This window comes from Eubalaena glacialis, chromosome 4, assembly GCF_028564815.1.
Source record: "Eubalaena glacialis isolate mEubGla1 chromosome 4, mEubGla1.1.hap2.+ XY, whole genome shotgun sequence".
Lineage (NCBI taxonomy): Eukaryota > Metazoa > Chordata > Mammalia > Artiodactyla > Balaenidae > Eubalaena > Eubalaena glacialis.
The window spans coordinates 182,868,420-182,892,168 of record NC_083719.1 but is presented as its reverse complement, the minus strand read 5'-3'; the positions used below and the strand labels follow the sequence as shown (position 1 = coordinate 182,892,168).

General features: G+C 52.2%; 1 protein-coding gene across 1 annotated transcript in view; it reads right to left on the bottom strand.

Moving 5' to 3' along the window:
- The window catches only part of ZNRF4 (zinc and ring finger 4), a 77,387-nt gene that overhangs the window by 46,716 nt on the left and 6,922 nt on the right, over positions 1-23,749 (bottom strand). The window contains 2 exon segments of the mRNA XM_061189067.1: positions 14,732-14,943; positions 17,095-17,225. Of these exon segments, the coding sequence (XP_061045050.1) occupies positions 14,732-14,943; positions 17,095-17,225 (343 nt within the window).

The window sequence follows — 23,749 nt, the reverse complement described above, 5'->3', positions numbered from 1 at the left end:
AGAGCAAAGCAGGAGCCGGAGGGATGCAGGATCCAGAGCTTAGGGGCCGGCAGCTGCCTGCGCCCAGTCTCCGTGACAGCCCTGTTGAGCAGTTTTAAGTATCATTAAAGATAAAATAATTTTTCCCCCTCTGAGCCGTGTGATTGACATGGTGATGGCCCCGCCGACAGGGAGAAGGTCAGGCTGGAATGTAATCAGTTTTTTCCAGAGGGATGCATAAACATGATGGCACAGCAGCTGGGAAAGGGGAAGGGACCTGAGACTGTCCCCAAACCCTCTAAGCTCTCAGCTGCGGGGCATGATGGGGCCACGGGGACAGTGAGGGCCAGGGGGACTTCCTGGAGGAGGAGTGGCTGCTGCTGGGATTGGAAAGAGAAGGCATCCCAGGCAGGGGAAACTGCAGAAGCAAAGGTGTGGAGGTTGGACATGTCTCTTCATACATCTTCCTACTCCCACCTGATCTCAATGCATTAATCCCAGCTTCAGACCTTCCACGGCTCCCAGCTACCCACCCCACCTCAGGGTTCAAATCCTGGCTCTCCCTCTTATTTGCCGTGTGATCTTGGGTGTGTCACCTCCCCCTCCCAGCCTCAATCTCCTAATCTGTAAAACAGGATCATCATAGGACTTTCCCACCCCGCGGATATGGCGAGAACTCAAAAAAGGAACAGTGGTGTCAATGCTTTTGGCTGCAAGTAACAGGAAAAGCCAACTTAACTTAGTCCAACATTAGGAAACATTTTTCATCTTATACAATGAATCATTAAGGTCTTTACTCAAAAGGTACCTCTTCCAAGAGCCTTCACTGATCAATCCCTGTGCTTGCTTTTAATACCCTCCTTTATTTTTCTCCCTAGTACTAATCATTTCCTGAGAATATGTATTTGTCCATTTTCTGCCCCCTCTTCCTCCAAATGTCAGCTCCCCAAGGACAGGAATTTTTATCTGTTTTGTTCACACGTTCCCCATGGCACACAGAGGGTGCTCATTAAACGCTTGTTAAATAAATGGATGACTTCTTCATCCAAGGATGATTCAGTTATTCAAGAACAGAGTCTTGTGTCTTCCTCAGGATATCTACCATGTTGCTCCTCATGGTCCAAAATGCTTGCCAAAGCACCAACCATCACACCCTTGTTCTAGCAGCAGGAAGGAAGAAGGGCGGAAGGACAAAGGAGGCTTCCTCCAGTGGACTGTCTCCTATACAGAGCCTTCCAAGAAGCCCCTCCCCAAGTCTCATTGGCCAGGACTCAGTCACATGGCCACACCTAGATAGCTAGCTGCGAGGGAGTCTGGGAAATGGAGTCTTTAACACAGTGCCATTCCACCTCTCCCAAAATCTAGCAATCTATGTGAGGAAGGACAGGAGGATGGACGTTAGGAGGCAAGGAACAATGGACATACCCCTGACCCTCTATCTCTGCCAATGCCAGTGACCACCTGTATTAGTTTTCTCTGGCTGCTGTAATTTAACCAGTTACTACAAACTTAATGAAACACAGTGAAAGAACACAAATGTATTATCTTACAGTTCTGTAGGTCAGAAGTCCCACATGGGTCTCACTGGGCTAAAATCAAGGTGTCGGCAGGGCTGGTTCCTGCTAGAAGGAAGAACCCATGTCTTGCCTTTTCCAGCTTCAAGAGGCTGCCTGCATTCCTTGCCTCCCGGCCCCTTGCTCCACCTTTACAGCCAGCAATGGCAGGTCAAGTTCTCACACTGCCTCTCTCTGCTTCTCCCTTTCCTGCCTCCCTCTTCCATACTTAAGGATTACATTGGGCCCACCTGGACCCTATCTCGCTTAAAGTCTCTTAAAGAAAGACTAGCAACCTTCATGCCATCGACAACCTTAATTCCTCTTTGCCATGTAACAGGGATTTGCTGAGTTGTGGGAATTACAAATCTCACCCTCCTGAGCCTCCCCACTCCTCTTCACAGCCTCCACGAAGGAGAAAACACCGCGGTGCCCATTGCCCAGATCAGAACATTGAGGCCCCTGGAGATTGAACAGCTTGCCCACGGTCCCCTTAAGGCTCCTAAATTCCAAAAACTGGAATCTGAACCCAGGCGTGTGTGATTGCAAAGCCCGTGCCTCCTTCAACAATGCTGTTTGTAACCACAGCTGTGGTCTGTGTCATTGCTATTATTGTGGTTATCATTCGGTGAGTGCCTCCTATGCCTGCACCAGCCTACAGGGTTCATGCTGACCCTCTAGAGAAGGGAGTTACAAAGGTGAGCACAGAGGCACAGGGAGATTGAAGGGCACTCCAAGGTCACCCAGTGGGTGGCAAAGCCAGAACTTGAGCCCAAGTCCTCCTGGCTACAGACCACTGCCCTCCCCACCTCTGGGGAGAAAGCTACTGCCTAACAGAGGCCACAGAGGACCCAGCTAGGGTTTTCTGGCAGCACCAGGGGCTCACTAAGCCCTTTCTCTTTCTGGCAGAGGCTGGGGCAGCAGCAGTCAGGGGGAAGCAAGCCAAGTGCTGAGTCTGCAACGTGACATGTCTCCGCAAAAGCCACCAGCCACGTGGCCGCGGAGGCCCACAGCTCTGGGGATGATCAATCTCCCCCCATCCCTCTCGCTGGCTGCCACCCTCCTACCTCCACCCTGGCGCCCTCTGTCTCTCCCTCTCCCGGTCTCTGCCCAGCTTCCTGCATCCTGGGGGAGGCATCGTTCCAAGACCACCCAGGCAAGGAAGGGCAGCCCCCCATCACGGAAACGCTCAGAGGCAGGATTCACCAGCCAGAGAGAGAGTAGAGGGTAGGAGCACAAGTCATGGGGTCCGTGGACCAGGTCTCCACTTCAGCTCCTCCTCTAATGCTGGGCCAGCTAATTCATCTTGCTAGCCTCAGTTTCCTTGTCTGCAAAATGGGTTTGAGAAAAAGAATCTACACTGTAGGACTGACGTGAGGGTTATGTGAACTATGACAAGGACTTTGGATATTGACAGTTGATAAATCCTGTGTGAGGCCAGAGGAGATTTCAAGGTAGTCTGGGAAGGCTTCCTGGAAGGGGCAACATTTGATCTGGGCCTTAAAATATGAGGAGAATTTGGAGGGACTGGCAGAAGGGAGAGGGAAGATCTGGTGGGTGGAGGAAAGAGTTGGGACTTTGCTACAGGTAATAGGGAGCCATAGAAAGTTCTCCAGCAGGATGGTGAGAGCATCAATACAGCTATGATTTTTAGGGCGATGAGCCCAGCAGCAGGTCAGGGTGGGTCTAAAGACCTAACCTCCAAGGCAGACCTCATCAGGCTTCCCTCACCCCCCCACTGGGACTGGGCAGTGATTCAGGCACCTGAGGTGGAGGAAGAAGATAAACACATGGGTGCTCATAAGGGGAAACCAAGGCACAGAGAGGGTTACTAACTTGCCCAGGGCCACAGGACAGGCAAGTTCCAGGGCTGGGATTTGAACACAGGCAGTCTGGCTCCAGCCAAAGCAGTTCTGCAGTTACCCCCAGGACCTCAGAATGTGACTGTATTTGGAGACAGGGTCTTTAAACAGGTAATTAAGTTAAAATGAGGTTATTAGGGCAGCCCTTAATCCAATATGACTGGTGTCCTTATAAGAAGAGATTAGGACACAGACACACACAGAGGGAGAGCATGTAAGGACACGGGGAGAAGACAGCCGTCTGCAAGCCAAGGAGAAGAAACCAATCCTGCCAACACCTTGTCTCAGACTTGTCTCCAGCCTCCAGAAGAGTGAGAAAATAAATTTCTGTTGTTGAAGTCTCCCAGTCTGTGGTACTTTGTTATGGCGGCCCCAGAAAACTCATACACTGCCCGTGAGACCAGCTTCCCCAGGTCCAGGTCTCCAATAGTTAGGGCTCTTTGGTCTGAAAATGACAAAACAAAACAAACAAACACTTGATCTGGATTGGCTTAAGCAAAAAGCCAATATATAACAAAATATATAGCTTCAGGCACAATTTGACCCAGGTGCTCAAATCATGACAAGATCATCTGCTTTCCTCTCTATTAGTTCCATTCACACGGAGGTGCTTCCCACATGGTGACAAGATAGCTCCTAAGAAGACCAGGTTCCTATAAGCTCAGCAACCCCTGAGGAAAAGAGTATCATTTTCCCCCTAAATCCACTTAACTGTTCAGGAGTTCACTCTGATTGGGCTAACTTGGGTCATGGTGGGTGGCCCTGAGCCAATCACTGAAGCCAGAGGTTCAGAATCCTGATTGGCCAGCCCTGGGTGTTTTTTGATTGGGCTCCCCCAGAAAGAGACCCTGAGGCAAGGATGGGGGGATTACTGTGTAGGCCACTGTGACCCACTGGGGGCCTCTAGGACACTGTGTAGAGCATGCCTTGGAGTTTTCTCAACAGAAGCAAAAGGGAGCTGCAGTATTTATCCACCAGCTTCCCATCTGTAAAGGCTGAGGGCTGCAATAACTCTCCTGTCTTCTGGCTTGGCCTGCCTGTGGCTAAGTGAGCTCCAACAGTCTTAAAAAATACCTTCAGAGAAATGGTTTCAGGTGTTCACAGGAAGCAGGCTTTGCATGAAGTGAGCCCAAGAGGATATCCCTGGGGCTGCTGCACTGGGTCGCAGCCTCCCTCCCTGGAGCCCTGCCTGAACCTCATGAACCAAAAGCAAGACAGGGGAGGCTCCCCCAGGAAAATCCAAGGCACTGTTCCAGAAGAAGAAAGGATGCAGAAGAGGCTAAAAAGCCAAAAATGGTCTAACTGAAGCCAGTTTTCCTTCATTCTTCCCATGAATCTCTATGTTCCCACTGACTGCACCTTTACATTTCCCTCAAATTTTCCAAGACCCTCGAGCCCCTTATCAGTCCAAAGGGACTCTCTCTCTCAAACATTAGACAGAGGAGCAGGGGCCGGGATGGATGGGGCCATTCCCGCTGTTACTTCTGTGACTGCCACAAGGTGTCACTGTTGAACAATGGTCTTGCACAGCCTTGTCTGTTTTTCCCTTGCGTGTCCTCAGCCAGACAGATCCTTGCACGGACCCCAGTGGAACCCCAACTTGGGTCCCTAAGGTTAGAGCCAAATGGCTTACACTCATGAATCCATTCAGGCCTCAATCACCAAGCTAGACACTAGGACACCAGGACAGGGGAAATGAATGAAGCAGGACTTCCAGCCCCCATCACACTCTGTATTAGAACCAACCAGCTTCTTCCCCCAACCCCCCTCCCACTTCCTTTATAACTAAGTCCCCACTGGGACACCACTGAGTATCCTTTTCTGCCTTTACGTCTCCCTCGGGGCCACCTCAACCCATCAGAGTGAACCACAGAAGGGGAGGAAAAGGAACATCAATCCCGTCGCTCCCAAGAATTCCACCTCAGGAATTCCCTGGTGGTCCAGTGGTTAGGACTCAGTGCTTGCACTGCTGTGCACCTGGGTTCGATCCCTGTTCGGGGAACTAAAATACTGCAAGCCAAGCTGCATGGCCAAAGTAAAAAAAAAAAAAAAAAAAAGAGTTCCACCTCATTGCCACTGGCCCACTCTGCACATTGAGGAGTTTGGGGAGAGGTGTATCAGTCAGCTATTGCTGCATAACAAGTTGCCACAAATGCAGCAGATTAAATCAACACTCCTTTATTATTTCACAGTTTCTGAGGGTCAAGAGTCCAGACATAGCTTAGCTGGTCCTGTACTCCAGGGTTTCCTGCAAGGCTGCAATCAAGGTGTCAGCTGAGGCCACAGTCATCTCCAGGTTTGACTGGAACCTGGAGCGGGGTCTGTTTCCAAGTTCAAGAGGCCTTGCACGCTTCTGCTCACTCTCCTGGAGCCCAGCTGCCATGCAAATAACCCCAGGCTGGTCTGCCAGAAGAGCATCTCTGCTCTTCATGGAAGAAGTCCACGGAAGAAAGCCCAGTTGTCCCATCCAACAGCCAGCTGACCCCCAAATGAGGGAACCCAGCCAAGATTTGCAGAGCTGCCTGCAACCCCAAGTTGAGTGCAGAGGCAGGAATGAGCCTGGTTGAGATTAGAAGAATCACCTGGCTAATCTGCAGACTCGTGAACCAAAATAAATGCTTAGTGCTTTCAGCCATTGGATTGGGGGCTGGTTTCACAGATCCAATCTGCTACAGCATCATCATCACCATTCCCCCATGACGATGGGCATCCACTTAAATACAAATAAAACTAGGAGGAACCATTCAACTGACTCTCCCTAAATAAAGAAGTTCTACTTCACAGAGTTTAGCTGTCTTGACTCTACAAAGGAAATGTGGCTGGCAGCTTCTCCTGATTAAAAAAATGTGAAGTTCCACCTCACCAGGCATCACAATACCCTCCTTTTCCGTCCACCTTCCCAGGAAGGCTCAGGAGGGAGGGGATGCTCTTCCAGGCTTGCAGGCTGGACCAGGGGCTGGCCAGGGGCTCTCAGAACCCTTTGGCTGCCCTAAATGGGACCCCTCCCTGCCATCCTAGTCCTGGCTGCTTGCTACAGAGATTCCCTAAGGATCTGTCGGCCTTTTCTTTCCAACACCCCAGACCCTCTCAAGAAGAAGGAAGAGGGACCTCCTGGTGGTCCAGTGGTTGAGACTCCGTGCTTCCACTGCAGGGGACACAGGTTCGATCCCTGGTTAGGGAACTGAGATTCTGCATGCCATGTGGTGCAGCCAAAAAAATAAAGTCTATTATGTTAAAGAAGGAGAAGGAGAAGGGGAAGGAGAAGAAGAATCCATGCCAGGTGAAGGATGACAGAACTGGCTTCAGGAAGCCTCAGACCCCAGCACCGGCAGACAGGGAGCAACACAAGCTGTGTTCCAAACTTGGCTGTGACCTTGAACTTGTCACTGGCCAGGAACACTCGGTAAATAGATGATATCTCCTGACCACTCCCCTGACCCATCCCTAAGTCCCCTGGACCTCCTCCAAGATCTGGCCACTGACAGCACTGCTGAGACCTGGCCCCAGCACGTCCATTCTCATTGGTCAATGCCACAGCCATACCTGTAGCTAAATATAGTTAATATCACCCCAGAAAGCAAGAGTTCTCAGCTGAATAGCTCGGTGATCAAGAGCAGAAACTCTAGAATTAGGCCCATGTATAAAGCTTAGAAAAAAGTGAAAGAAGTAAATAAAGGATGGAATGATGATCCTTCCACACCACGAAGTCCTATGCAACTGTATAAAAGAATGAGGACTCCCATGGAAGGATCACCAAGATACTTTAAGATTAAAAAGCAAGAGTAATGGATACAGAGTTTCTGTTTGGGGTGATCAAAAAAAACACATTTCGGTGGATGGATGGTGGTGGTGACTGCACAGCAATGTGAATTATGTAAAGCCACTCAGCTGTGCACTTAACCATGGTTCAGATGGTAAATTTTATGTGAGGGATGTTTGGACACAATTGAAAATCAGGGTGGGGGGCAGAGGTAAAGGTTTTGTCTCTCAAAACCTTTGTGACCCCATCCTGTGTCTGTCACCCTGCAGCCCCTCACGGTAGGCTTAGAAGCAGTATCAGGAGCCAGTTTAGAGAAACTGAGACCCAGAGAGGGTGGGGAGTTGCCCAGAACCACACAGTAAGGAGGACGCATGGCCAGAACATAAGAAACTCCAACGGAACCCGAATGCATAAGACAGTCCCACACAATCCCTCTCCAGGGAGTGGCTGATTTTGCTTAAGCTTCTAGGGGGGTGGCGGGGAGGCCAAATGAGAAGGAAGTTTTTTTTTCCTTGCGGGAGCCATGGGAATCCCTCCCTGGGGAGAGGTGCTGGCTGGTGAGGACGTCCCTGGTAAGTCTCCGATCACAAGATTAGGTGATTTCATTATTGTCTGCGAAGCTCTCGAGAGGGTTGGCGCTTACAGATAATCACCGGTGATACAGGGCGCTGGAGTCATCAAGGAAGGCTGAGCCTGCTTGGAAGATGGGGACAAGGTGTTGGGGCCAGGGAGGTGCTTGCAAACGGCCCCATCCATCACCTTCGTGCAGAGGAAGGGGCTCAGGAGACAGAGAAGGGGGAACCCCCCCAAGGTCACACAGCCAGACAGGGGCAACATACTCTGTCATAGCCACCCAAACCTGAGTCAGGTCCTATCCCCCCTCTGCCCACAGCCCTCCAGGGCTCCCACCTCCCTCAGGTTAAAGCCCAAGTCCTCCCTGCAGTCCACAAGGTCCTGCAGGACCTGCCCTCCCCTCCTCCCTCTGTCCCCTTGGCTCCCTCCAGCCCAGCCCCCGGCACCTAGCAAATGCTCAGAAAAAACTGAAAGGACCCAATACAGAATAAATGGGCAACTTGAGCACATCTGGGCTCTGAAAGGAACTTCTAGTCCACAGCCTCTGCTTGGACTCCTCTCTGGATGAGGAGCTCACTACGTCCCAAGGCTCCCACTTCATCTCTGAGCTGTTCTGGTCATTAGCAAGGTCTTCTGCAAAATCTGGGCTGAGTTTTGTGCCCTAGAGAGTGTGTGTGTGTGTGTGTTTTGAGGGATGGGGGAGTGACATGAGGTCATGAGCAGAAATTCTGGAATCTTTGCAGGATGGTCACTGTTTTAAATACTTGGAAAGCCTCCCCTAAAGCCCTGGGGGTGAGGTTGGTCCAGACTGACTCTCTCTCTCACACACACAGAATTTGTCTGTCTCTATTTCTCTCTCTCCTTTTCTCTTTTTTGTCTCTGTGTTTCCGTCTCTGGGTCCCTGTGCTGCTCAAAGTCACACAGATACACAGATACCGAAGCAGCTTCTCAGCCCCGAAAGAAAATTGCCAGCCACCCCAGCAGCAGAATAATTGAACCGGTGGGCAGCCAGGATTGAATCAAGTGTGAGGGGGTGAAGGGGGGAAGCTGGGGCAGGGGTGTGGCGGACGAGCTTAGCTCTGGGCAGTGGGAGTGCAGCCGTGTGGGCTGGAGAGGGGCCATGAAATCTCACGAGCAAGCCTGGTCTCCCCCAAAACCACTGGTCCCCCCAAGACAATCTGAGCCCTGCAGAAAGAGCTAGAGGTCTGTGTCTAGGTACCCCCTCAACACACAGAGTCTGCTGAATCCTCAGAGCCACTTGGCAGGGCTGGGATGGGGGGTTTCACCCAGGCCCACTGCCAGGGGCAGTCCACCCCCATCAAGGCTAGGTTCATTACCGTTCATTCATTCATCCACATATTTTCTCATCCCCCACCCACTCACCTATCCTTCTATCCACCCACCCACCCACCCAGCCATCCTCCCATCCCCTAACCTATATGCCCCACTCACCCACCCACCCATGCATCCATCCATTCCCCCACCCAACACCCAACCCACAGGTCAACCATTCAACAAGCGCTTATTAAGCTCCTGCAGAGCTCCCCTTTCTGTGCTGGGTCCTGGAGACACCGGGATAAAAATGACAGCCAAGGCCCCTGCTCAGCTGGAGAGATTAGCGTCTAGCTGGGAAGAGAAATGTTAACAGACAGTTGAACAAACCACTCCATCACGGAAATGGTGACAGTTCCTGAAGCCATGTCCAGGCTGCCCTGGGATATAGGATAGGGGTGTGGGGCTGGGGATGAGACTAATTAGGTTGGGGGGCCATGGAAAGGCTTCCAGGGGGAAGAGTGTGACAGGCAGAGGGAACAGCATAAGCAATGGAGAGGCCGATGTCCAGTGTCTGGTTCAAGGCCAGGGCACGTGAAGTTGACCCGGGACAGGAAGTAGGGACTCTGGATGAGAAGTAGGTTGGAGGGAAGTTGCTGACCGCAGATGAGGTGCTCCTGGGGCTTGTCCAGGGCAGATGGACAGGACTCAAAAATAGGGGACAGGAGGGACTTCCCTGGCGGCGCAGTGGTTAAGAATCCGCCTGCCAATGCTGGGGACATGGGTTCGAGCCCTGGTCCGGGAAGATCCCACATGCCGCGGAACAATTAAGCCCGTGCACCACAACTACTGAGCCTGCGCTCTAGAGCCCGCGAGCCACAACTACTGAAGCCCGCGCACCTAGAGCCCGTGCTCCGCAACAAGAAGCCACCACAATGAGAAGCCCGCGCACCACAGGCTAGAGAAAGCCTGTGAGCAACAAGACCCAACGCAGCCAAAAATAAATTAAAAAAAAAAAAAATAGGGGGCAGGAAGGCAAAGGAGATGAGAAGGCACAGCCAGAGAGGTGAGAGAGAAGCTAGGGGTGGTGGAATCCCAAAGCCACTTTGCCCAGATTCAGAACTTAAGGTCCAGGGATCGTGGAGTCCCGCCTCCCGCCCAGGCTCCACCAATAACTGCTATGTCCTTTCCTGGCGTTGGACAGTCACAGAGGCCCTGAAGACCATTGAGGGAGACCTTCAATAGCTGCTTTCTGATCCCAGCCCCACCAGCCCTCACTGGCCAAGCCACACGTCTAATCTAGCAGCCTCCACGGTCTCATCTGTGAAATGGGAACATTTCAGCCACTGCACCAGGCCATGGGAAAGTGCTGAGGTCAAGATGACCCCAGCTAGAAGTTATTGTGTCCTCTACACCATGATTAATATGGCCTCCTGGCCCCTGCATCATTCATTCATTCATTCAACAAATATATATTGAGTGCCCAAACACTGTTCTGGGTGCTGAGGATACAGCTGTGAACAAAACAGACACGGTTCCTCTGTCCTCAAGGCACTGATATTAAAGTAAAGTAAGACTTGGACTTCCCTGGCGGTCCAGTGGTTAAGACTCGTGCTTCCATTGCAGGGGACACAGGTTTGATCCCTGGTCAGGGAATTAAGATCCCTCATGCTATGCAGGGCAGCCAAAAAAAAAAAAAAAAAAAAGGAGAGTAAGACAGAGAATAACACACCAATGTCTAATCTAATTTCAGGAAGCAGTAAGAATTCTAAAGCAGGGAAAGGGGACAGAAATGGTCGCGGGGAGGCGCCTTATCTCTGGAGTAGTTAGGGAAGGCTTCCCTGAGGAGGTGACATGTGAGCTGAGACTGTGTGGGGAAGTGTCAGTCTGGCCAAGAGTTTTGGCAAAAGCATTCCAGACAGCAGGAATAGCAAGTGCAAGGGCCCTGAGGCAGGACCAGGTTTGGCATTTTTAAGAATCAGCTCCGTTTTTGTGGCTGGAGTGAAGGGAGGGAGAGAGAATGGGATCCATGACCCCTGATCACCCATCCCTGGCACTGCTTGCTTCTCCTCCATTGTGATCCATACTGTGTGCCATGCTATACATTTTTTATATTTATCTTGCCTGTTTTCTCTCTCTCCAACTGTTAGCTTTATAAAGATGGGGACTTCTTTCCTTCTGGGCTCCCTGTTCCCTGCTCTGCTTCCAGAGCCTAGAACAGTGCCAGACACTCAATGTGAGATTGTGAATGAAAGAATGAATGAACAGGCATCATTCCCATTGGAAGGGCCAGATGGGAAGGCAATTAGAGGCTCCATCCACTTCAAGAGACCCCTTTAGGAGGTCAGAGCTGAGAGATGTGGGGTCAGAGCCTCCCTTGATTACTGAGATTCTAATTAACTCCGGGGCCGAGAGGGTCGCTCTGCTCAGAGGAATTATAGATAAGTTTGCATCCAAGTGTTTGAGCAGCGGCTCTAACGGGGCGGGCAGCGGCTCTTCTTCTCCCCCGACCAGCCAGCTGGCCAGGGAGGCAGGCGCCGAAAGAGGTCATTTGCATAGGCAGGTAATTGGTTTTGCAAATAAATCTGGTTCTTGAAATTTGTAGATTAGCAATAATATGTCTCCAGATGAGAGAGAAAGGTCACGGATGAATAAAACAACAATTAAACTTTCAGTAGATTATTAAACTAAACAGAAACCTGGCACAGGGCGGCCGAGGGAATAGGGAGCGAGGCAAGGAAGGTGGAAGGGGTCTGGGGTGGGCGGCCTGCAGCCCGGGGCGGCTAACTGATGCCCTCGACTTCCTGCCTCGTAGGAGCACATTCTGTATGTCAGGCTCTGGGCACAGTGGGATATACCCAGGATAGTTATCAGGATCCCATGTCCCAGTAGAGAAAACTGAGGTCCAAGGCTACACAAGGCAGCATCCGATCCCAAGACCAGCCTTGCACTGTCCCAGGTGGCAGTGAGGCTCATCTCACAGTGGAAAGGAAGAGAGAGGGTGGACCCCTCCTCTGCTGCCTCTTGGCTGTGTGACGAGGACCATCCCTTCCCCCTACCTGTGCCTCAGTCTTTCCACACCTCTAAAATTGGGGCTGAGAGCATTTTATGTGTGATTTTTAATTTGCAAATATTTTTGTACTTGTGTGGGCAATTAAATGTGGCACAGCAGCTAATGGACTGGGCACTGTGCCTGGCATGATGGGGGTGCCCCTCTGGTCATCCTGGGCTCCTGGCTGCAAGCAACAGTAATGTGCTCCAGGAAACATAAGCAGAACTGAAATTTATAGATAACTCTCGGGGTGGAAGGGAAAGTTGGAGAAAGAGGGTCAGTCAGAGAGAGAGGAAACGGAAACTCGGCAGGTAACACAACCATATTTTGCCACCCACTAGCTTGTGACCTTGGGTGAATCACCTTTCCTTCTCGAGACCTCAGTTTCCAGAGCTCTAAAAGAGGGAATCATTGTGCCTGCTTTATTTATTCAATGTAGTCATTCAAAATATTTCCTGAGCCCTGACTGAGCGCCAGGCACTGTCCTAGGCACCAGGAATGCAGCTGCGAGCAAAACAGGCAGAAATCTCTGCCCTGGTTGAGCTCAAAGCCTAATGAGGGAGACAGGCAATGAGCAAATAAATCAGTAAAGTCTTTAGGGCTTTACAGAGTGCTAAGTGCTAGAAAGGAAATTAGGGCAGGGAAGGCATTGGGAAGGAACAAGAATTGAGGAGGGAGGGCAGGTTGCAATTTTAAACAGGATGTTCAAGGAAAGCCTCTGAGAAGGTGAGATTTAAGCAGAAATCTGAATGGGGGGGGGGAGGGAGGGAGAGACCTGGGGGAAGAGCATTCCAAGCAGAGGGAACAGCACGTGCAAAGGCCCTGGGGCAGGACTGTGCCTGGCATGTCGGAGGAACAGTGAGATCTGTGTGTCTGGAGCACAGTAAGTGAGGGGGACAGAGGGAGGAGGTGAGGGCAGGGAGGGAAAGGGGGCAGGTCCTGAAGGTCTCCTTGTCCAAAGGGCAAGGAGAAAGGGCATCTCCCTGCTAGGGTTGCCTCAACAGTGACAAATGTTCACTCCTTCTTCCCAACCCATTTGGTGGCAGAGGTTATGGGCTGGTCCCCAAATTTCATGCTCTACTTTCTCCTTTAGAAATAGAACCTGCCCAGGTAAAGACTACATTTCCCAGCTGCCCTTGAAGCTCAATGTGACCATCTGATTATGTGATGGACAATAGGATGTGAGCATAAATGATGCATGTAACTTCCAGGTTGTAACCTCAGAAGACAAGCATAGGCCCTCCCCTACCTCTTCTCCCCTTCCCCCTCTGCCCTCATCTGGAAGGTGGCTGTGATGACAGGGGCTAGAGCAGCCATTATGTTCCAAAAGATGGAAGTTTGGCTGAGGAGGTAGAACAACAATAGAAGCCTGGATCCCTAGTGATTGCGGAGCCACCACTGCAACCTGCGCTGATGCCCAGACTGTGAGGACAGGCATCATTTAAGCCATGGCTTCCTCTTTTAAGTCATAGTCATGGTTCCATAGATCTCAAATAATCAAAAGTTTTGAACACTGTCACTACCCACATTGCATTCCCCAGACTTCCTCTCTTCTCTGCTAACACTCCTCTGCTGCAAATTGCCCTTCACTCCCCTTCCTCCTCCCGATTTCCCTCTGACTCTGCTCTTGGCCTCCCTGCTCTTGCTATAACCAAGCTGTGCCATAACAAATGCGCCACCTTGTGGCCAGCCTGAAAACTGTCTTTCTTGGCTCTGGAAATCCTGCCCATGTGAGGCTGCCCACTGGCTCTCCAATAGACTTAGTTTTATTCCAAGATATTTTCATGGATGTCCATCTTCCCTTACATCCTCCTCACCTTCTATCTCCCTCTCTCTTCCAAATTATGGCAACTCCACCAGAGCTTTTGACCTCTAAGTCCTATGTGTATGGCAATTTTGTAAGGCAAAAGGAGACCAGAGAGGGTGAGTGACCTGGCTGGGTCACACAGCCTGGATATCCTGTCCAAAGGAAACAGAAGAGTGAACTTGGTTGAGAGAGGATGGACCACTGACCTTCTGGCCTGGGAAGAGAGGACAGTGGGAACCCCCTGAGTGTTCACCTAGGAAATGCCTCTATCAGAGCTGGCTAATCTCATTCCCCCATTTATTCCACAAACACTTATCGGGCAACTGCTGTGTGCCAGGTCCTATTTCAGACACCGGGACCAAAACACACTCATCCTCTCCCTCTCAGCACTCACAGGTTAGTGTCAGAGCTGTGATGGAGGAGCCCAGAAGAGGCCCCGGAGCTGGGCTGGAGCCTCAGGCTTCCTGGAGGAGATGATGTGTAAGCTGAGATCTGAAAGATGAAGAGGGGAAGGCAGGGTGACCCACATGAAGGAAACAGCAGAAACAAAGGCTCACAGTCGGGGTGTGGTGGGTTAGAGTCCCTGGGAGCATCCAGAGCAGGGAGAGATGAAGTCAGGGAGGCAATGGGGGTGAAAGGCTGGGGACTTCAGGCCAAGGGCAATGGGGAGCCAAAGAAGGATTTAGAGCAGGGGAGGAGTGAAATCAGATTTGCCTTTGACGAAGGTCCCAGGGAGGAGGGCCAGGAGGGGCCAAGCCCGGTGGCCGGTCCAGGCTGGAGGGGATGCAGGACCGGCTGCCCCTCCCCCACCACATCCCCCTGCAGCCTCGCTACGCCCGGACTCGAGCAGGAAGGAGAGCCGGGAGGGGGTACCTGGCAGCCAAAAGCCCAGCGGCTAATGAACTCGGTGCTGCGCGGGCTATTTTTAGCAGCCGCTCCTCTGGATGCCTAATCGCTCTGGCCGGCTCCCGCCCGGCTGCCATGGAAACGCACAGCGCCGCAGCGGGGAGCTCGGTCCCAGATCCCTGCCTGCCCTCCCGCACCGCCGCTGTGTGACCCGGGGACATCTCTGCCCGTCTCTGGGCCTTAGAGGGTGAGGGGGTTCAGCGCGGGCTCTGGAGGCTGAGCCCCAGGTTCAAATCCCCGCTGAGCCAGCGGTGCGGGGTGCGACCTCAGGCTTATCTTGGAACCTTGGCTTCTCATCTTTAAAACGGGTCCCCCCTCATATGACTGCAGGGACTGGGATGCCTGGAGCTTGAAGCTCAGCGCCTGGCCCCAGTGCCTTCAGCAACGTATTGAGCACCTACTGTATGCCAAGCATTGCCGTAAGCTTTCCATGCATCCATTTTACGTATTTAATCCAGAGGCATTTTGCAGATTGCCTTTTGCAGATGGGGCCAGTTGCTACAGGGAGGTTAAGTGGTCTGCCTAAGGTCGCACAGCATGCGCATGGTGGAGCCAGGATTTGAACCCAGGCCAGTTGGCTCTGGAATTCCAGCGCTAAACCACTCGTCGAAATGCACATATATTTAAACTGGAATGTGGAGGGGGTCGTGCTTATCCCCCAAGGAAGGCTTCATGAATGGTGGCTTCTCAAGCAGTGGGGGGACCTGGTTTTCACCACCAACCTTGCTGGCTGGGAAGCCGGGGGTGAGAGGCTTCACTCCCCCAGGGGACAAATGGGGACACTGTGGCACAGGCGGGGGGCAGCAGGTGGTCGGATGCTGAGCCCTGGAGCCCAGGTGTCTCCCACCCACCGGGAAGAGATTTTTTGGAGGATTGTGGGCATGTGGCCCAGGGCAGCCTGCCAGCGACTGACACCCAAAGCTATTTCAGGCCATGTAGCTCAGACAAGTTGTTGGGGATTGGCTGGGTGTCAGGAAGGAGGTGTCCAAGCTGGGGAGGGGAGAACAAAGCCCCGACCTGGGCCAGGACAGGGGGGTGAAGTGGGGGAGCGAGAGAGTAGACAAGAGCATGCCGCCTGGCCTCTCCATGCTTCAGTGTCCCCGTCTGTAAAATAGGTGTCGACCATCACAATCCCCACCTCCTAGGGGCTGTTAGGATGATCAGAACATCCAGTGCAGGGTCCCATCCATCTGTATTTAATATTTGGATGTCTTGTTCCATGTGGATTTTTTTTAACATTGGTTTGGATTCTTTATTTTTTTTTTTTAAGATTTATTTTTTATTTATTTATTTATTTTATTTATTTTTGGCTGCATCGGGTCTTAGTTGCAGTACGCGGGACCTTCGTTGAGGCATGCGGGATCTTTTGTTGTGGCGCACGGGCTTCTCTCTAGTTGTGGCGTGTGGGTTTTCTCTTCTCTAGTTGTGGCGCACAGGCTCCTGGGCACGTGGGCTCTGTAGTTGTGGTACATGGGCCTAGTTGCTCCACGGCATGTGGGATCTTAGTTCCCTGACCAGGGATCGAACCCACGTCCCCTGCATTGTAAGGTGGATTGTTTACCACTGGACCACAGGGAAGTCCCAGTTTGGATTCTTTAAAATATGACTTAACCTTAAAAATGCATTCCAATATACAGTAGGTGCAGACAAATACTGTTTGACTCCACTTATACGAGGTACCTAGAATAGTCAAATTCACAGAGTCAGAAAGTACATTGGTAGGGCTTCCCTGGTGGCGCAGTGGTTAAGAATCCGCCTGCCAATGCAGGGTACATGGGTTCAAGCCCTGGTCCGGGAAGATCCCACATGCCGCGGAACAGCTAAACCCACGCGTTACAACTACTGAGACTGCACTCTAGAGCCCGTGAGCCACAACTGCTGAGCCCGTGTACCACAACTACTGAAGCCCAAGTGCCTAGAGCCCGTGCTCCACAACAAGAGAAACCACCGCAATGAGAAGCCCGCGCACCGCAACGAAGAGTAGCCCCGGCTCGCCGCAACTAGAGAAAGCCCGCACGCAGCAACGAAGACCCAACACAGCCAAAAATAAAAATTAATTAATTAATTTTTTTTTAAAAAGAAAATACATTGGTAGGTGTAGGGGGGGGTGGGGGGGAGGAGAATGGGGACGGTGTTTAATGGGGACAGTTTCAGTTTAGAAAAGTGAAAAACTCAGGAGATGGATGATGGTGAGAGTTGCACAACAATGTGAATGTACTTAGTGCCACTGAACTTTACGGTTAAATATGGTTAAAATAGTATGTTTTATATTATGTGATTTTTACCACAATAAAAAACATTTCAAAAATATGACTTAAAATGGTATTTACCTCGCTGGCTGCATCTGTGGGCACCTCTTCAAGTTTTGCATCGGAGGCGAGCGAGGCGTTAATCTCAGTCCGGTGACAATCGTGCAAGTTGCTCAGAACTGTTCCGGGCACATGGTAAGCACCCAAGGACACTGGCGAAGAATGTGGCTAACATTTACGGAGGGCCGAATGCTACAAACAGTGTGGAATGTCACGTGATCCCGGTGTGGGTTATTATTATTCACTATTGTTAGGTACCAGCTGGCTCTGTCCTGGGTCCTTAGGCTTTGGTGGGTCCACCTGGAAGGTGATGTAACAGCCTGTATCAACCCAGATGGTAGTATCAATCCTGATCCGTGGGACCGAGGGAGGAGGGAGGGAAGGAACCATCCTGATGCTTGCACACAGCTGCCCTGAGCTGGAATCCCCATTCTTCCCACCGCCCTGCCAGGCCCTGTGCCCGCCTTTCCGCCGTGAGTGCCGCCTCCGTCCTCCTCCGAGCATGCACCCTAGCAGGAGGTTCAGGAGGGCTGGCTCAGCTGCCTAGAGCTGGGGCCAACAGCGGGTCACAAGCCCCCGTCCCCCCACCCTTCCCCGGTCACCCTGGCTGGCAGGAAGGGCTGGGGAGGGTAGGCCAAGGTTACCACGCCCCTCCCCCAGCCTGTCTATAATTAGCCCCGAGATGAATTAAACATGAATTAAACATGAGGCCGGCCCATCTTGGGCCGCAGCATCGCTCTGACACTATAATTGTTCCCAGGCAGCAGGCAGAGGGTTGGGCTGCTGTGTGAGGCTGGGGGGTGGGGGGAGACACATACCACCCACAAGCACCGGCTGTGGTCCACGGGGTGTGCGGTGCCAGCCGCAGGTGCGTGTGTGCCCACGAGTGTGTCCTGAGTGCTCACCAGCCTGAGGGCAGCTGTGGCCCTTGGGTCTCAAGAAGGCTGGAGGCTCAGGAGACCCAGCTGAAGGGGTGAAGCTGTCAGGCCTGGATCATTAAAGCTGCCGCCTGGCATTGTGCCTTCCTGGGGAGTCATTACTCCAGTTTCCTGCTAACACGCCTGAGTTTCCACCATTAAGACTTCTATCAACCACTTGCCTCTTCATGAGCGTGAAAAGCTCCCCAGGGCAGAGCTCTGGAAGGAGGGGAGGAGAGGCACCTGGATGCGAGCCTTATGAGGTCGAGAGACCTCAGGCCCGCTCCTTCCTCTCTGGACCTCAGTCTTCCCATCTGCGTAATGGACCTATGGTGGCCAGAGGACGCCTTGGGGTAGGGGAATGGGTGTCAGGCTCTCACTCTGGGGTTCGCCTCTCCTAGCCTCAGCCTTGCACCAGTTAAATTAATTCCCTAGACCCTGGACCCCAGGAAATGGTGAAATGTCCCCAAAGGCCAGCCAAAAAGCCATGGGCTCCTTTAAGTATTTCTGCAGCAGGAGAGGGAGGTGGGTGATGGGGACAAGACAGAAGGGGCAGGAGCCTCGGTATCCCCAGTCTGAGGACACACCCTCCCTCTACCCCACTGTGCCCCATCTCTCTCTCTCTCTTTTTTTTTTTTGTCCTCACCGCATGGCATGCTGGATCTTAGTTCCCCGACCAGGGATCGAACCCATGCCCCCTGCAGTGGAAGTGCAGTCTTAACCACTAGACCGCCAGGGAAGTCCCACTGTGCCCCATCTCTCTGCCCCCTCGCCGCCCATCCACTCATTCCAGCCTCCCCACCTTTGCCTGGGCCATGGCAACAGCTGCGAGCACTGAGTATGTACTGAGTGTTTACATACTCTTCTTAGCTCGTCTTCTCCTCACAATAGCTCTGGGGGGGTGGGGTGTGAGCTATCAGCACCCCCATTTTGCAAGAGCTTTCTGACACTAGGATCTGTGCTCTGGGGCCCCATGGAATACCCCAGAATGGGTTCCCCCACAAGCCCTGCCATGATCTTGCCCTTCCCACCTTCCATCCAGATTCATCTTCCATTTTGATGAGGGGCCCATCCCCAGCTCCACCTCCAGGACCAGCCACATCACCTTGGCAAGGCCAGTTTGCCCCTTGGTGACTCAGTTTCCCATCTGCACAGTGTGGGGCAGTGGACACAGGAAGCAGTTCATGACAGAGCATTGGAGTTTGTCCCCTCCCTGCTGTGTGACTCAGGTCACTGGCTCTCTCCCAGCCTCAGTTTCCTCCCCTGTAAAATGGGAGGATAATACTAGTGCTTGGAGGTGAGAGGAGAAACCAAAGAGCCCATGAGTGTCCCCCGTGACTGATATCCTACCTGAGCTGGGCTATGCAGGATCCAAAGAGCCAGCCTTGGAGAGGCCCCCAAGCTGGGAGACACAGAGACCTTCCAGCCGGAGCAATCAGGCTGGGCAGGAGACTGTGGGTGGAGCCTGTGGTGGGGTGGGTGGGTGAAGCCTCAATTTAGGGGTTCACAAAGAAAACCTCCTGCAGACATGTGCCCCTGAGTTTTGAAAACCGAGGCAGACTCACACATACGAAGGAGGGGCGTGAAGGAGGGGCGTTTCTGATGGGAGGGAGCAGCCAAGGTAAATGTTTGGAGGCAGAAAGCAAAAAGTAACAAGATCTGAGCTCAACTGGAACACAAAGTGGCTCACAGAACAGCCTGTCGGGGCTTTGCAGGACAAGATCTCAAGTCAGGACCCACTCTGGGTTATTCTGTGGGGCCCCAGAGCACAGATCCTAGTGTCAGAAAGCTCTTGCAAAATGGGGGCGCTGATAGCTTGCATCCCCCCCAGAGATGTTGTGAGAAGATGAGCTAAGAAGTGTGTAAACACTCAGCACATACTCATTGCTCACAGCTGTTGCCATGGTTCCAAACAGAACCACATAGATCATTTTTTAACAGTTATATATTTACTTCAGTGTATAGCTCCCCAAATTTATATACCATCTACTCTGCTCAGAAAATATGTATCTGGGTTTTCATGGTAGGATATAAAGTTGCATTTTTTTAATAAATATATTTTGTTGGAAAAGAATGAGGAGGAGGTTTAGAGAAAAATGATGGAGAGAATGAGGGAAGCCTGGAGCCAGGAGCCACTCGGTAATAGATTTCTCAGCCTGTTCCTGGGCCTAGTAATTAATCCTGAGGGGCTAATTAAGTTCGGGCTTCTGCTCCAGCCACTCAGTGACCTCCCTCTTGGCCTTTCCTCTCCCCGGGGGGAGGCCCAGCTTGGCCCACCCCCACCAGGGCCTCCCTCCTGCATCACTGCTAGGCCCCCAGATCCCTGGGCTTAATTATCTGGAATGAAGGTTTAATCAGAGGCCTTTACCGCAGGGAGGGAAGGCTGGGCAGGAGGAATGGCCTCCCAGGTGCAGCAGCACCTGGAATAGGGTGAGGCGAGGGCGGCAGGGTGGAGCCAGTGCAGGGGTCAGAGCCTGTCAATATTTAACACTTAGATACTTTGTTCATTGCAGATGTTTTTGCATTCATTGGGAGTTTTTTCAAATGTTGCATTAAAATAGTATTTATCCGAATGACTGAATTTGGCAGCTCCTCCAAAGTTTTTTTTTTCCCCAGTTTTACTGAGAAATAATTGACATACATCCATGCATAAGTTTAAGGCCATGATGGTTTGATTTACACATACTGTGAAAGGATTATCGCAATAGGTTCAGCTCACATCCATCTTCTCATATAGATACAATAAAAAGAAAAGAATAAAGGGGAAACATTTTTTCTCCTTGTGATGAGAACTCTTCTAGGATTTACTCTCTCTCTCTCTTTTTTTTTTTTTTTGCAACCGTGCCGCATAGCTTGCGGGATCTTAGTTCCCTGACCAGGAATCAAACCCGGGCCCCCTGCAGTGGAAGCACGGAGTCTTAACCACTGGACCGCCAGGGAAGTCCCAGCTTTTACTCTCTTAACAGCTTTCCTATATATCCTACAGCAGTGTTAGCTACAGTCATCATGTACATTATATCCCTGGTACTTATTTTTCTTATAACCAGAAGTTTGTATCTTCTGACCACCTTCCTCCAAGCCCCCTAAGTTTTGTGCGAAGGCCAGTGCCTTGCTCTCCTCACCCTAATCCCAATCGTGACTGTTGCATGGAGCCAGCAGCTCCTACCCATCCTGAGCTCATGTGAGGCTCACCACTGTGAGAGAGTGGTCTACTATTGCACCGATTTTACAGATGAGAAACTGAGGCCCAGAAGGGCAAGGCATTAGCCTCAGTTCACTCAGCTAAGGGTAGGCAGAGGCATGATTCAAACCCTTGACTCCTGGGTGGGGTCATCGCCTGTCTGGGATCCAGAGACAGTGCGACCAGCCTTCCCCTCAGAGCTTTCGCTCTTGCAAAAACTCACCACATTCCAGCGGTCTAGGAAGAAAAGCCCATGTCCTCCCCACAAGGTCCTGCACAACCTGCCCCTATCCCCTCCCTGCCCTCCCCTCCTCCCTCTCCCCACCCCCTCACTCTGCTCCAGACACATGGGTCTCCTCACTGTTCCTCCAACACGCCAGGCACGACCCTGCCTCAGGGCCTTTGCACTGGATGTTCCCTCTGCCTGGAACTCTCTTCCCCCATCATCACCCACCGGGACCAGCGCAGTTGCCTCCACCCTTGGTCCCCTGGCTCCCAAACTCACCCCCCACAGCCTGTCCTCCCAGAAGCGGCCACCAGAGAGCGCCCGTGAGCTCCTGAGTCAGGCCCCGCCCCTCCTCTGCCCACAGCCCTCCAGGGCTCCCACCTCCCTCGCGGTAAAAACCCAAGTCCTCCTCTCCGCCCACAAGGTCCTGCGCGACCTGCCCCCGAGGGCAATGAGATCCATGGAAGGCTGTGGCCTTCCAAAGTGGCCCAGCAGAGCCAGGCTTTGCACCCAGCTCCATCTGGCTCCAGTGCCTTCTGGGCTTCTCCCCTCAGCCAGCTGCCTCCCAACCTCTAATAAACTCCTGAGAAGTGCTGGGCAGACGTGGCAGTGAGGACACTCTTTATCTGTCCAGATCAGGCCAGCTCGGCGCAGCAGTCAATAATTAATTCTGAATTTCCCCCATTTATCAAAGCGGCAGGAGCCAGAGTGCCTGGAATCCCAATCCCGAGGCTCTGTGCCCCGTGGCCACCTGGAGCTGGACACAGTGGTGACAGAAACTGGGGCGGAGGACCCTGAGGGAGTCTGGGAAGGGAGGGAGTCCTTGGCTCCCATTCCCTTACTCTGGGTTATTAAATGCTGTGCGATCCATCAGTGATCAGACCAGACCTCATCCCAGCCTCCACAGTGCCCAGAGGCTAGTGGGGAAAATAATACATTGAATGAATAATAATATAAATAATTAATGCTACAAAGGAATAGAACAGGATACTGTGTGAATGCAAGACCAAGGGAACGTGGTTGTTTAGAGCCTCCCCAAGGAAGTGACATTGAACCTGCAAATCGGAGGATGAAAGATAAGGGGTGGGGAGAGGGTCCTCCAAATGTAGACACAGCACATGCAAAGGCCCTATGGCTGGAAAGAGTTTCTCCCACTTGGGGCCCGGCAAGGGGTTAAGTGGGTCTGGAGCTCAGAGCACAAGTGTGAGGTCAGTGCCAGGCCTAGAGCCATCATGGTGAGGCCAGCAGCCTTCAGTGGATAGCCAGGGGCCATCAGGGGAAGAGGCAGGAAGTTTCTCTGATGACCTGGGGGATGGCAGTGAGGCTGCTTCCACCCCAGGTGAGTCAGACAGCAGCCTGGGCAGGCGACTCCGATTTTTTTTTTTTTTTTTTTTTTGGCTGCATTGGGTCTTCGTTGCTGCGCGTGGGCTTTCTCTAATTGCGGCGACCGGGGGCTACTCTTCGTTGCAGTGTGCGAGCTTCTCATTGCGGTGGCTTCTCTTGTTGCGGAGCATGGGCTCTAGGTGCGCAGGCTTCAGTAGTTGTGGCACGCGGGCTCCAGAGCGCAGGCTCAGTAGTTGTGGCGCATGGGCTTAGTTGCTCCGCGGCATGTGGGATCTTCCCGGACCAGGGCTCGAACCCGTGTGCCCTGAATTGGCAGGCGGATTCTTAACCACTGCGCCACCAGGGAAGCCGGACTCTGATTTTTTGTTTTCTTTTTTCTTACAACTGTTTTCCCCTCGGAGGATTCTTTCAAACCCATTTGGGTGTGGGGATGAGCCAGGATTTCTCTGCCAACAAACAGCCTAGGCCTTGCAAGTAGCTTCTGGCCCAGCCACCTTAAACACCTCCCTCCTTGGGTAGGTGGGGAAACTGAGGCCCAGAGTGGGACAAGGACCACCCAAGGTCATTCAGAAGAGTGTGGGCCGAGCCCAGAGGAGGGGTTTCCAGGATCCTAGGAGCAGCCCCCCACCCTGCAGCTTCTGTCTCTTCTGCTGGACCTCAAGCCCCATGAGGGCCAACAGCTGGGTGTCCTAGTCACCACGCTGTCCTCAGTGCCCTGCAAATTGGAGGTGCTTCATCAGTGATTACAGAATGCATGGACCCAGCAAATTTTGGAAACACCCAGAGGTCATGCTCAGAGCATCAGGGGGAAAGGATGTCCCTTTTGAGAGGGAATATGAGAGACAGATACAGGGGTATGGAGAGAGAGAAACAGAAATAAACTGCCAGAGACATGGAAGGAGACAGAGACAGAGATGGAGACAGACAGAGTGGCTCAGATAGAGAGAGTGGAGAGCAGAGATCAAGAGACACAGAGAGAAAGAGTGACAAATGGGGGCAGATACATAG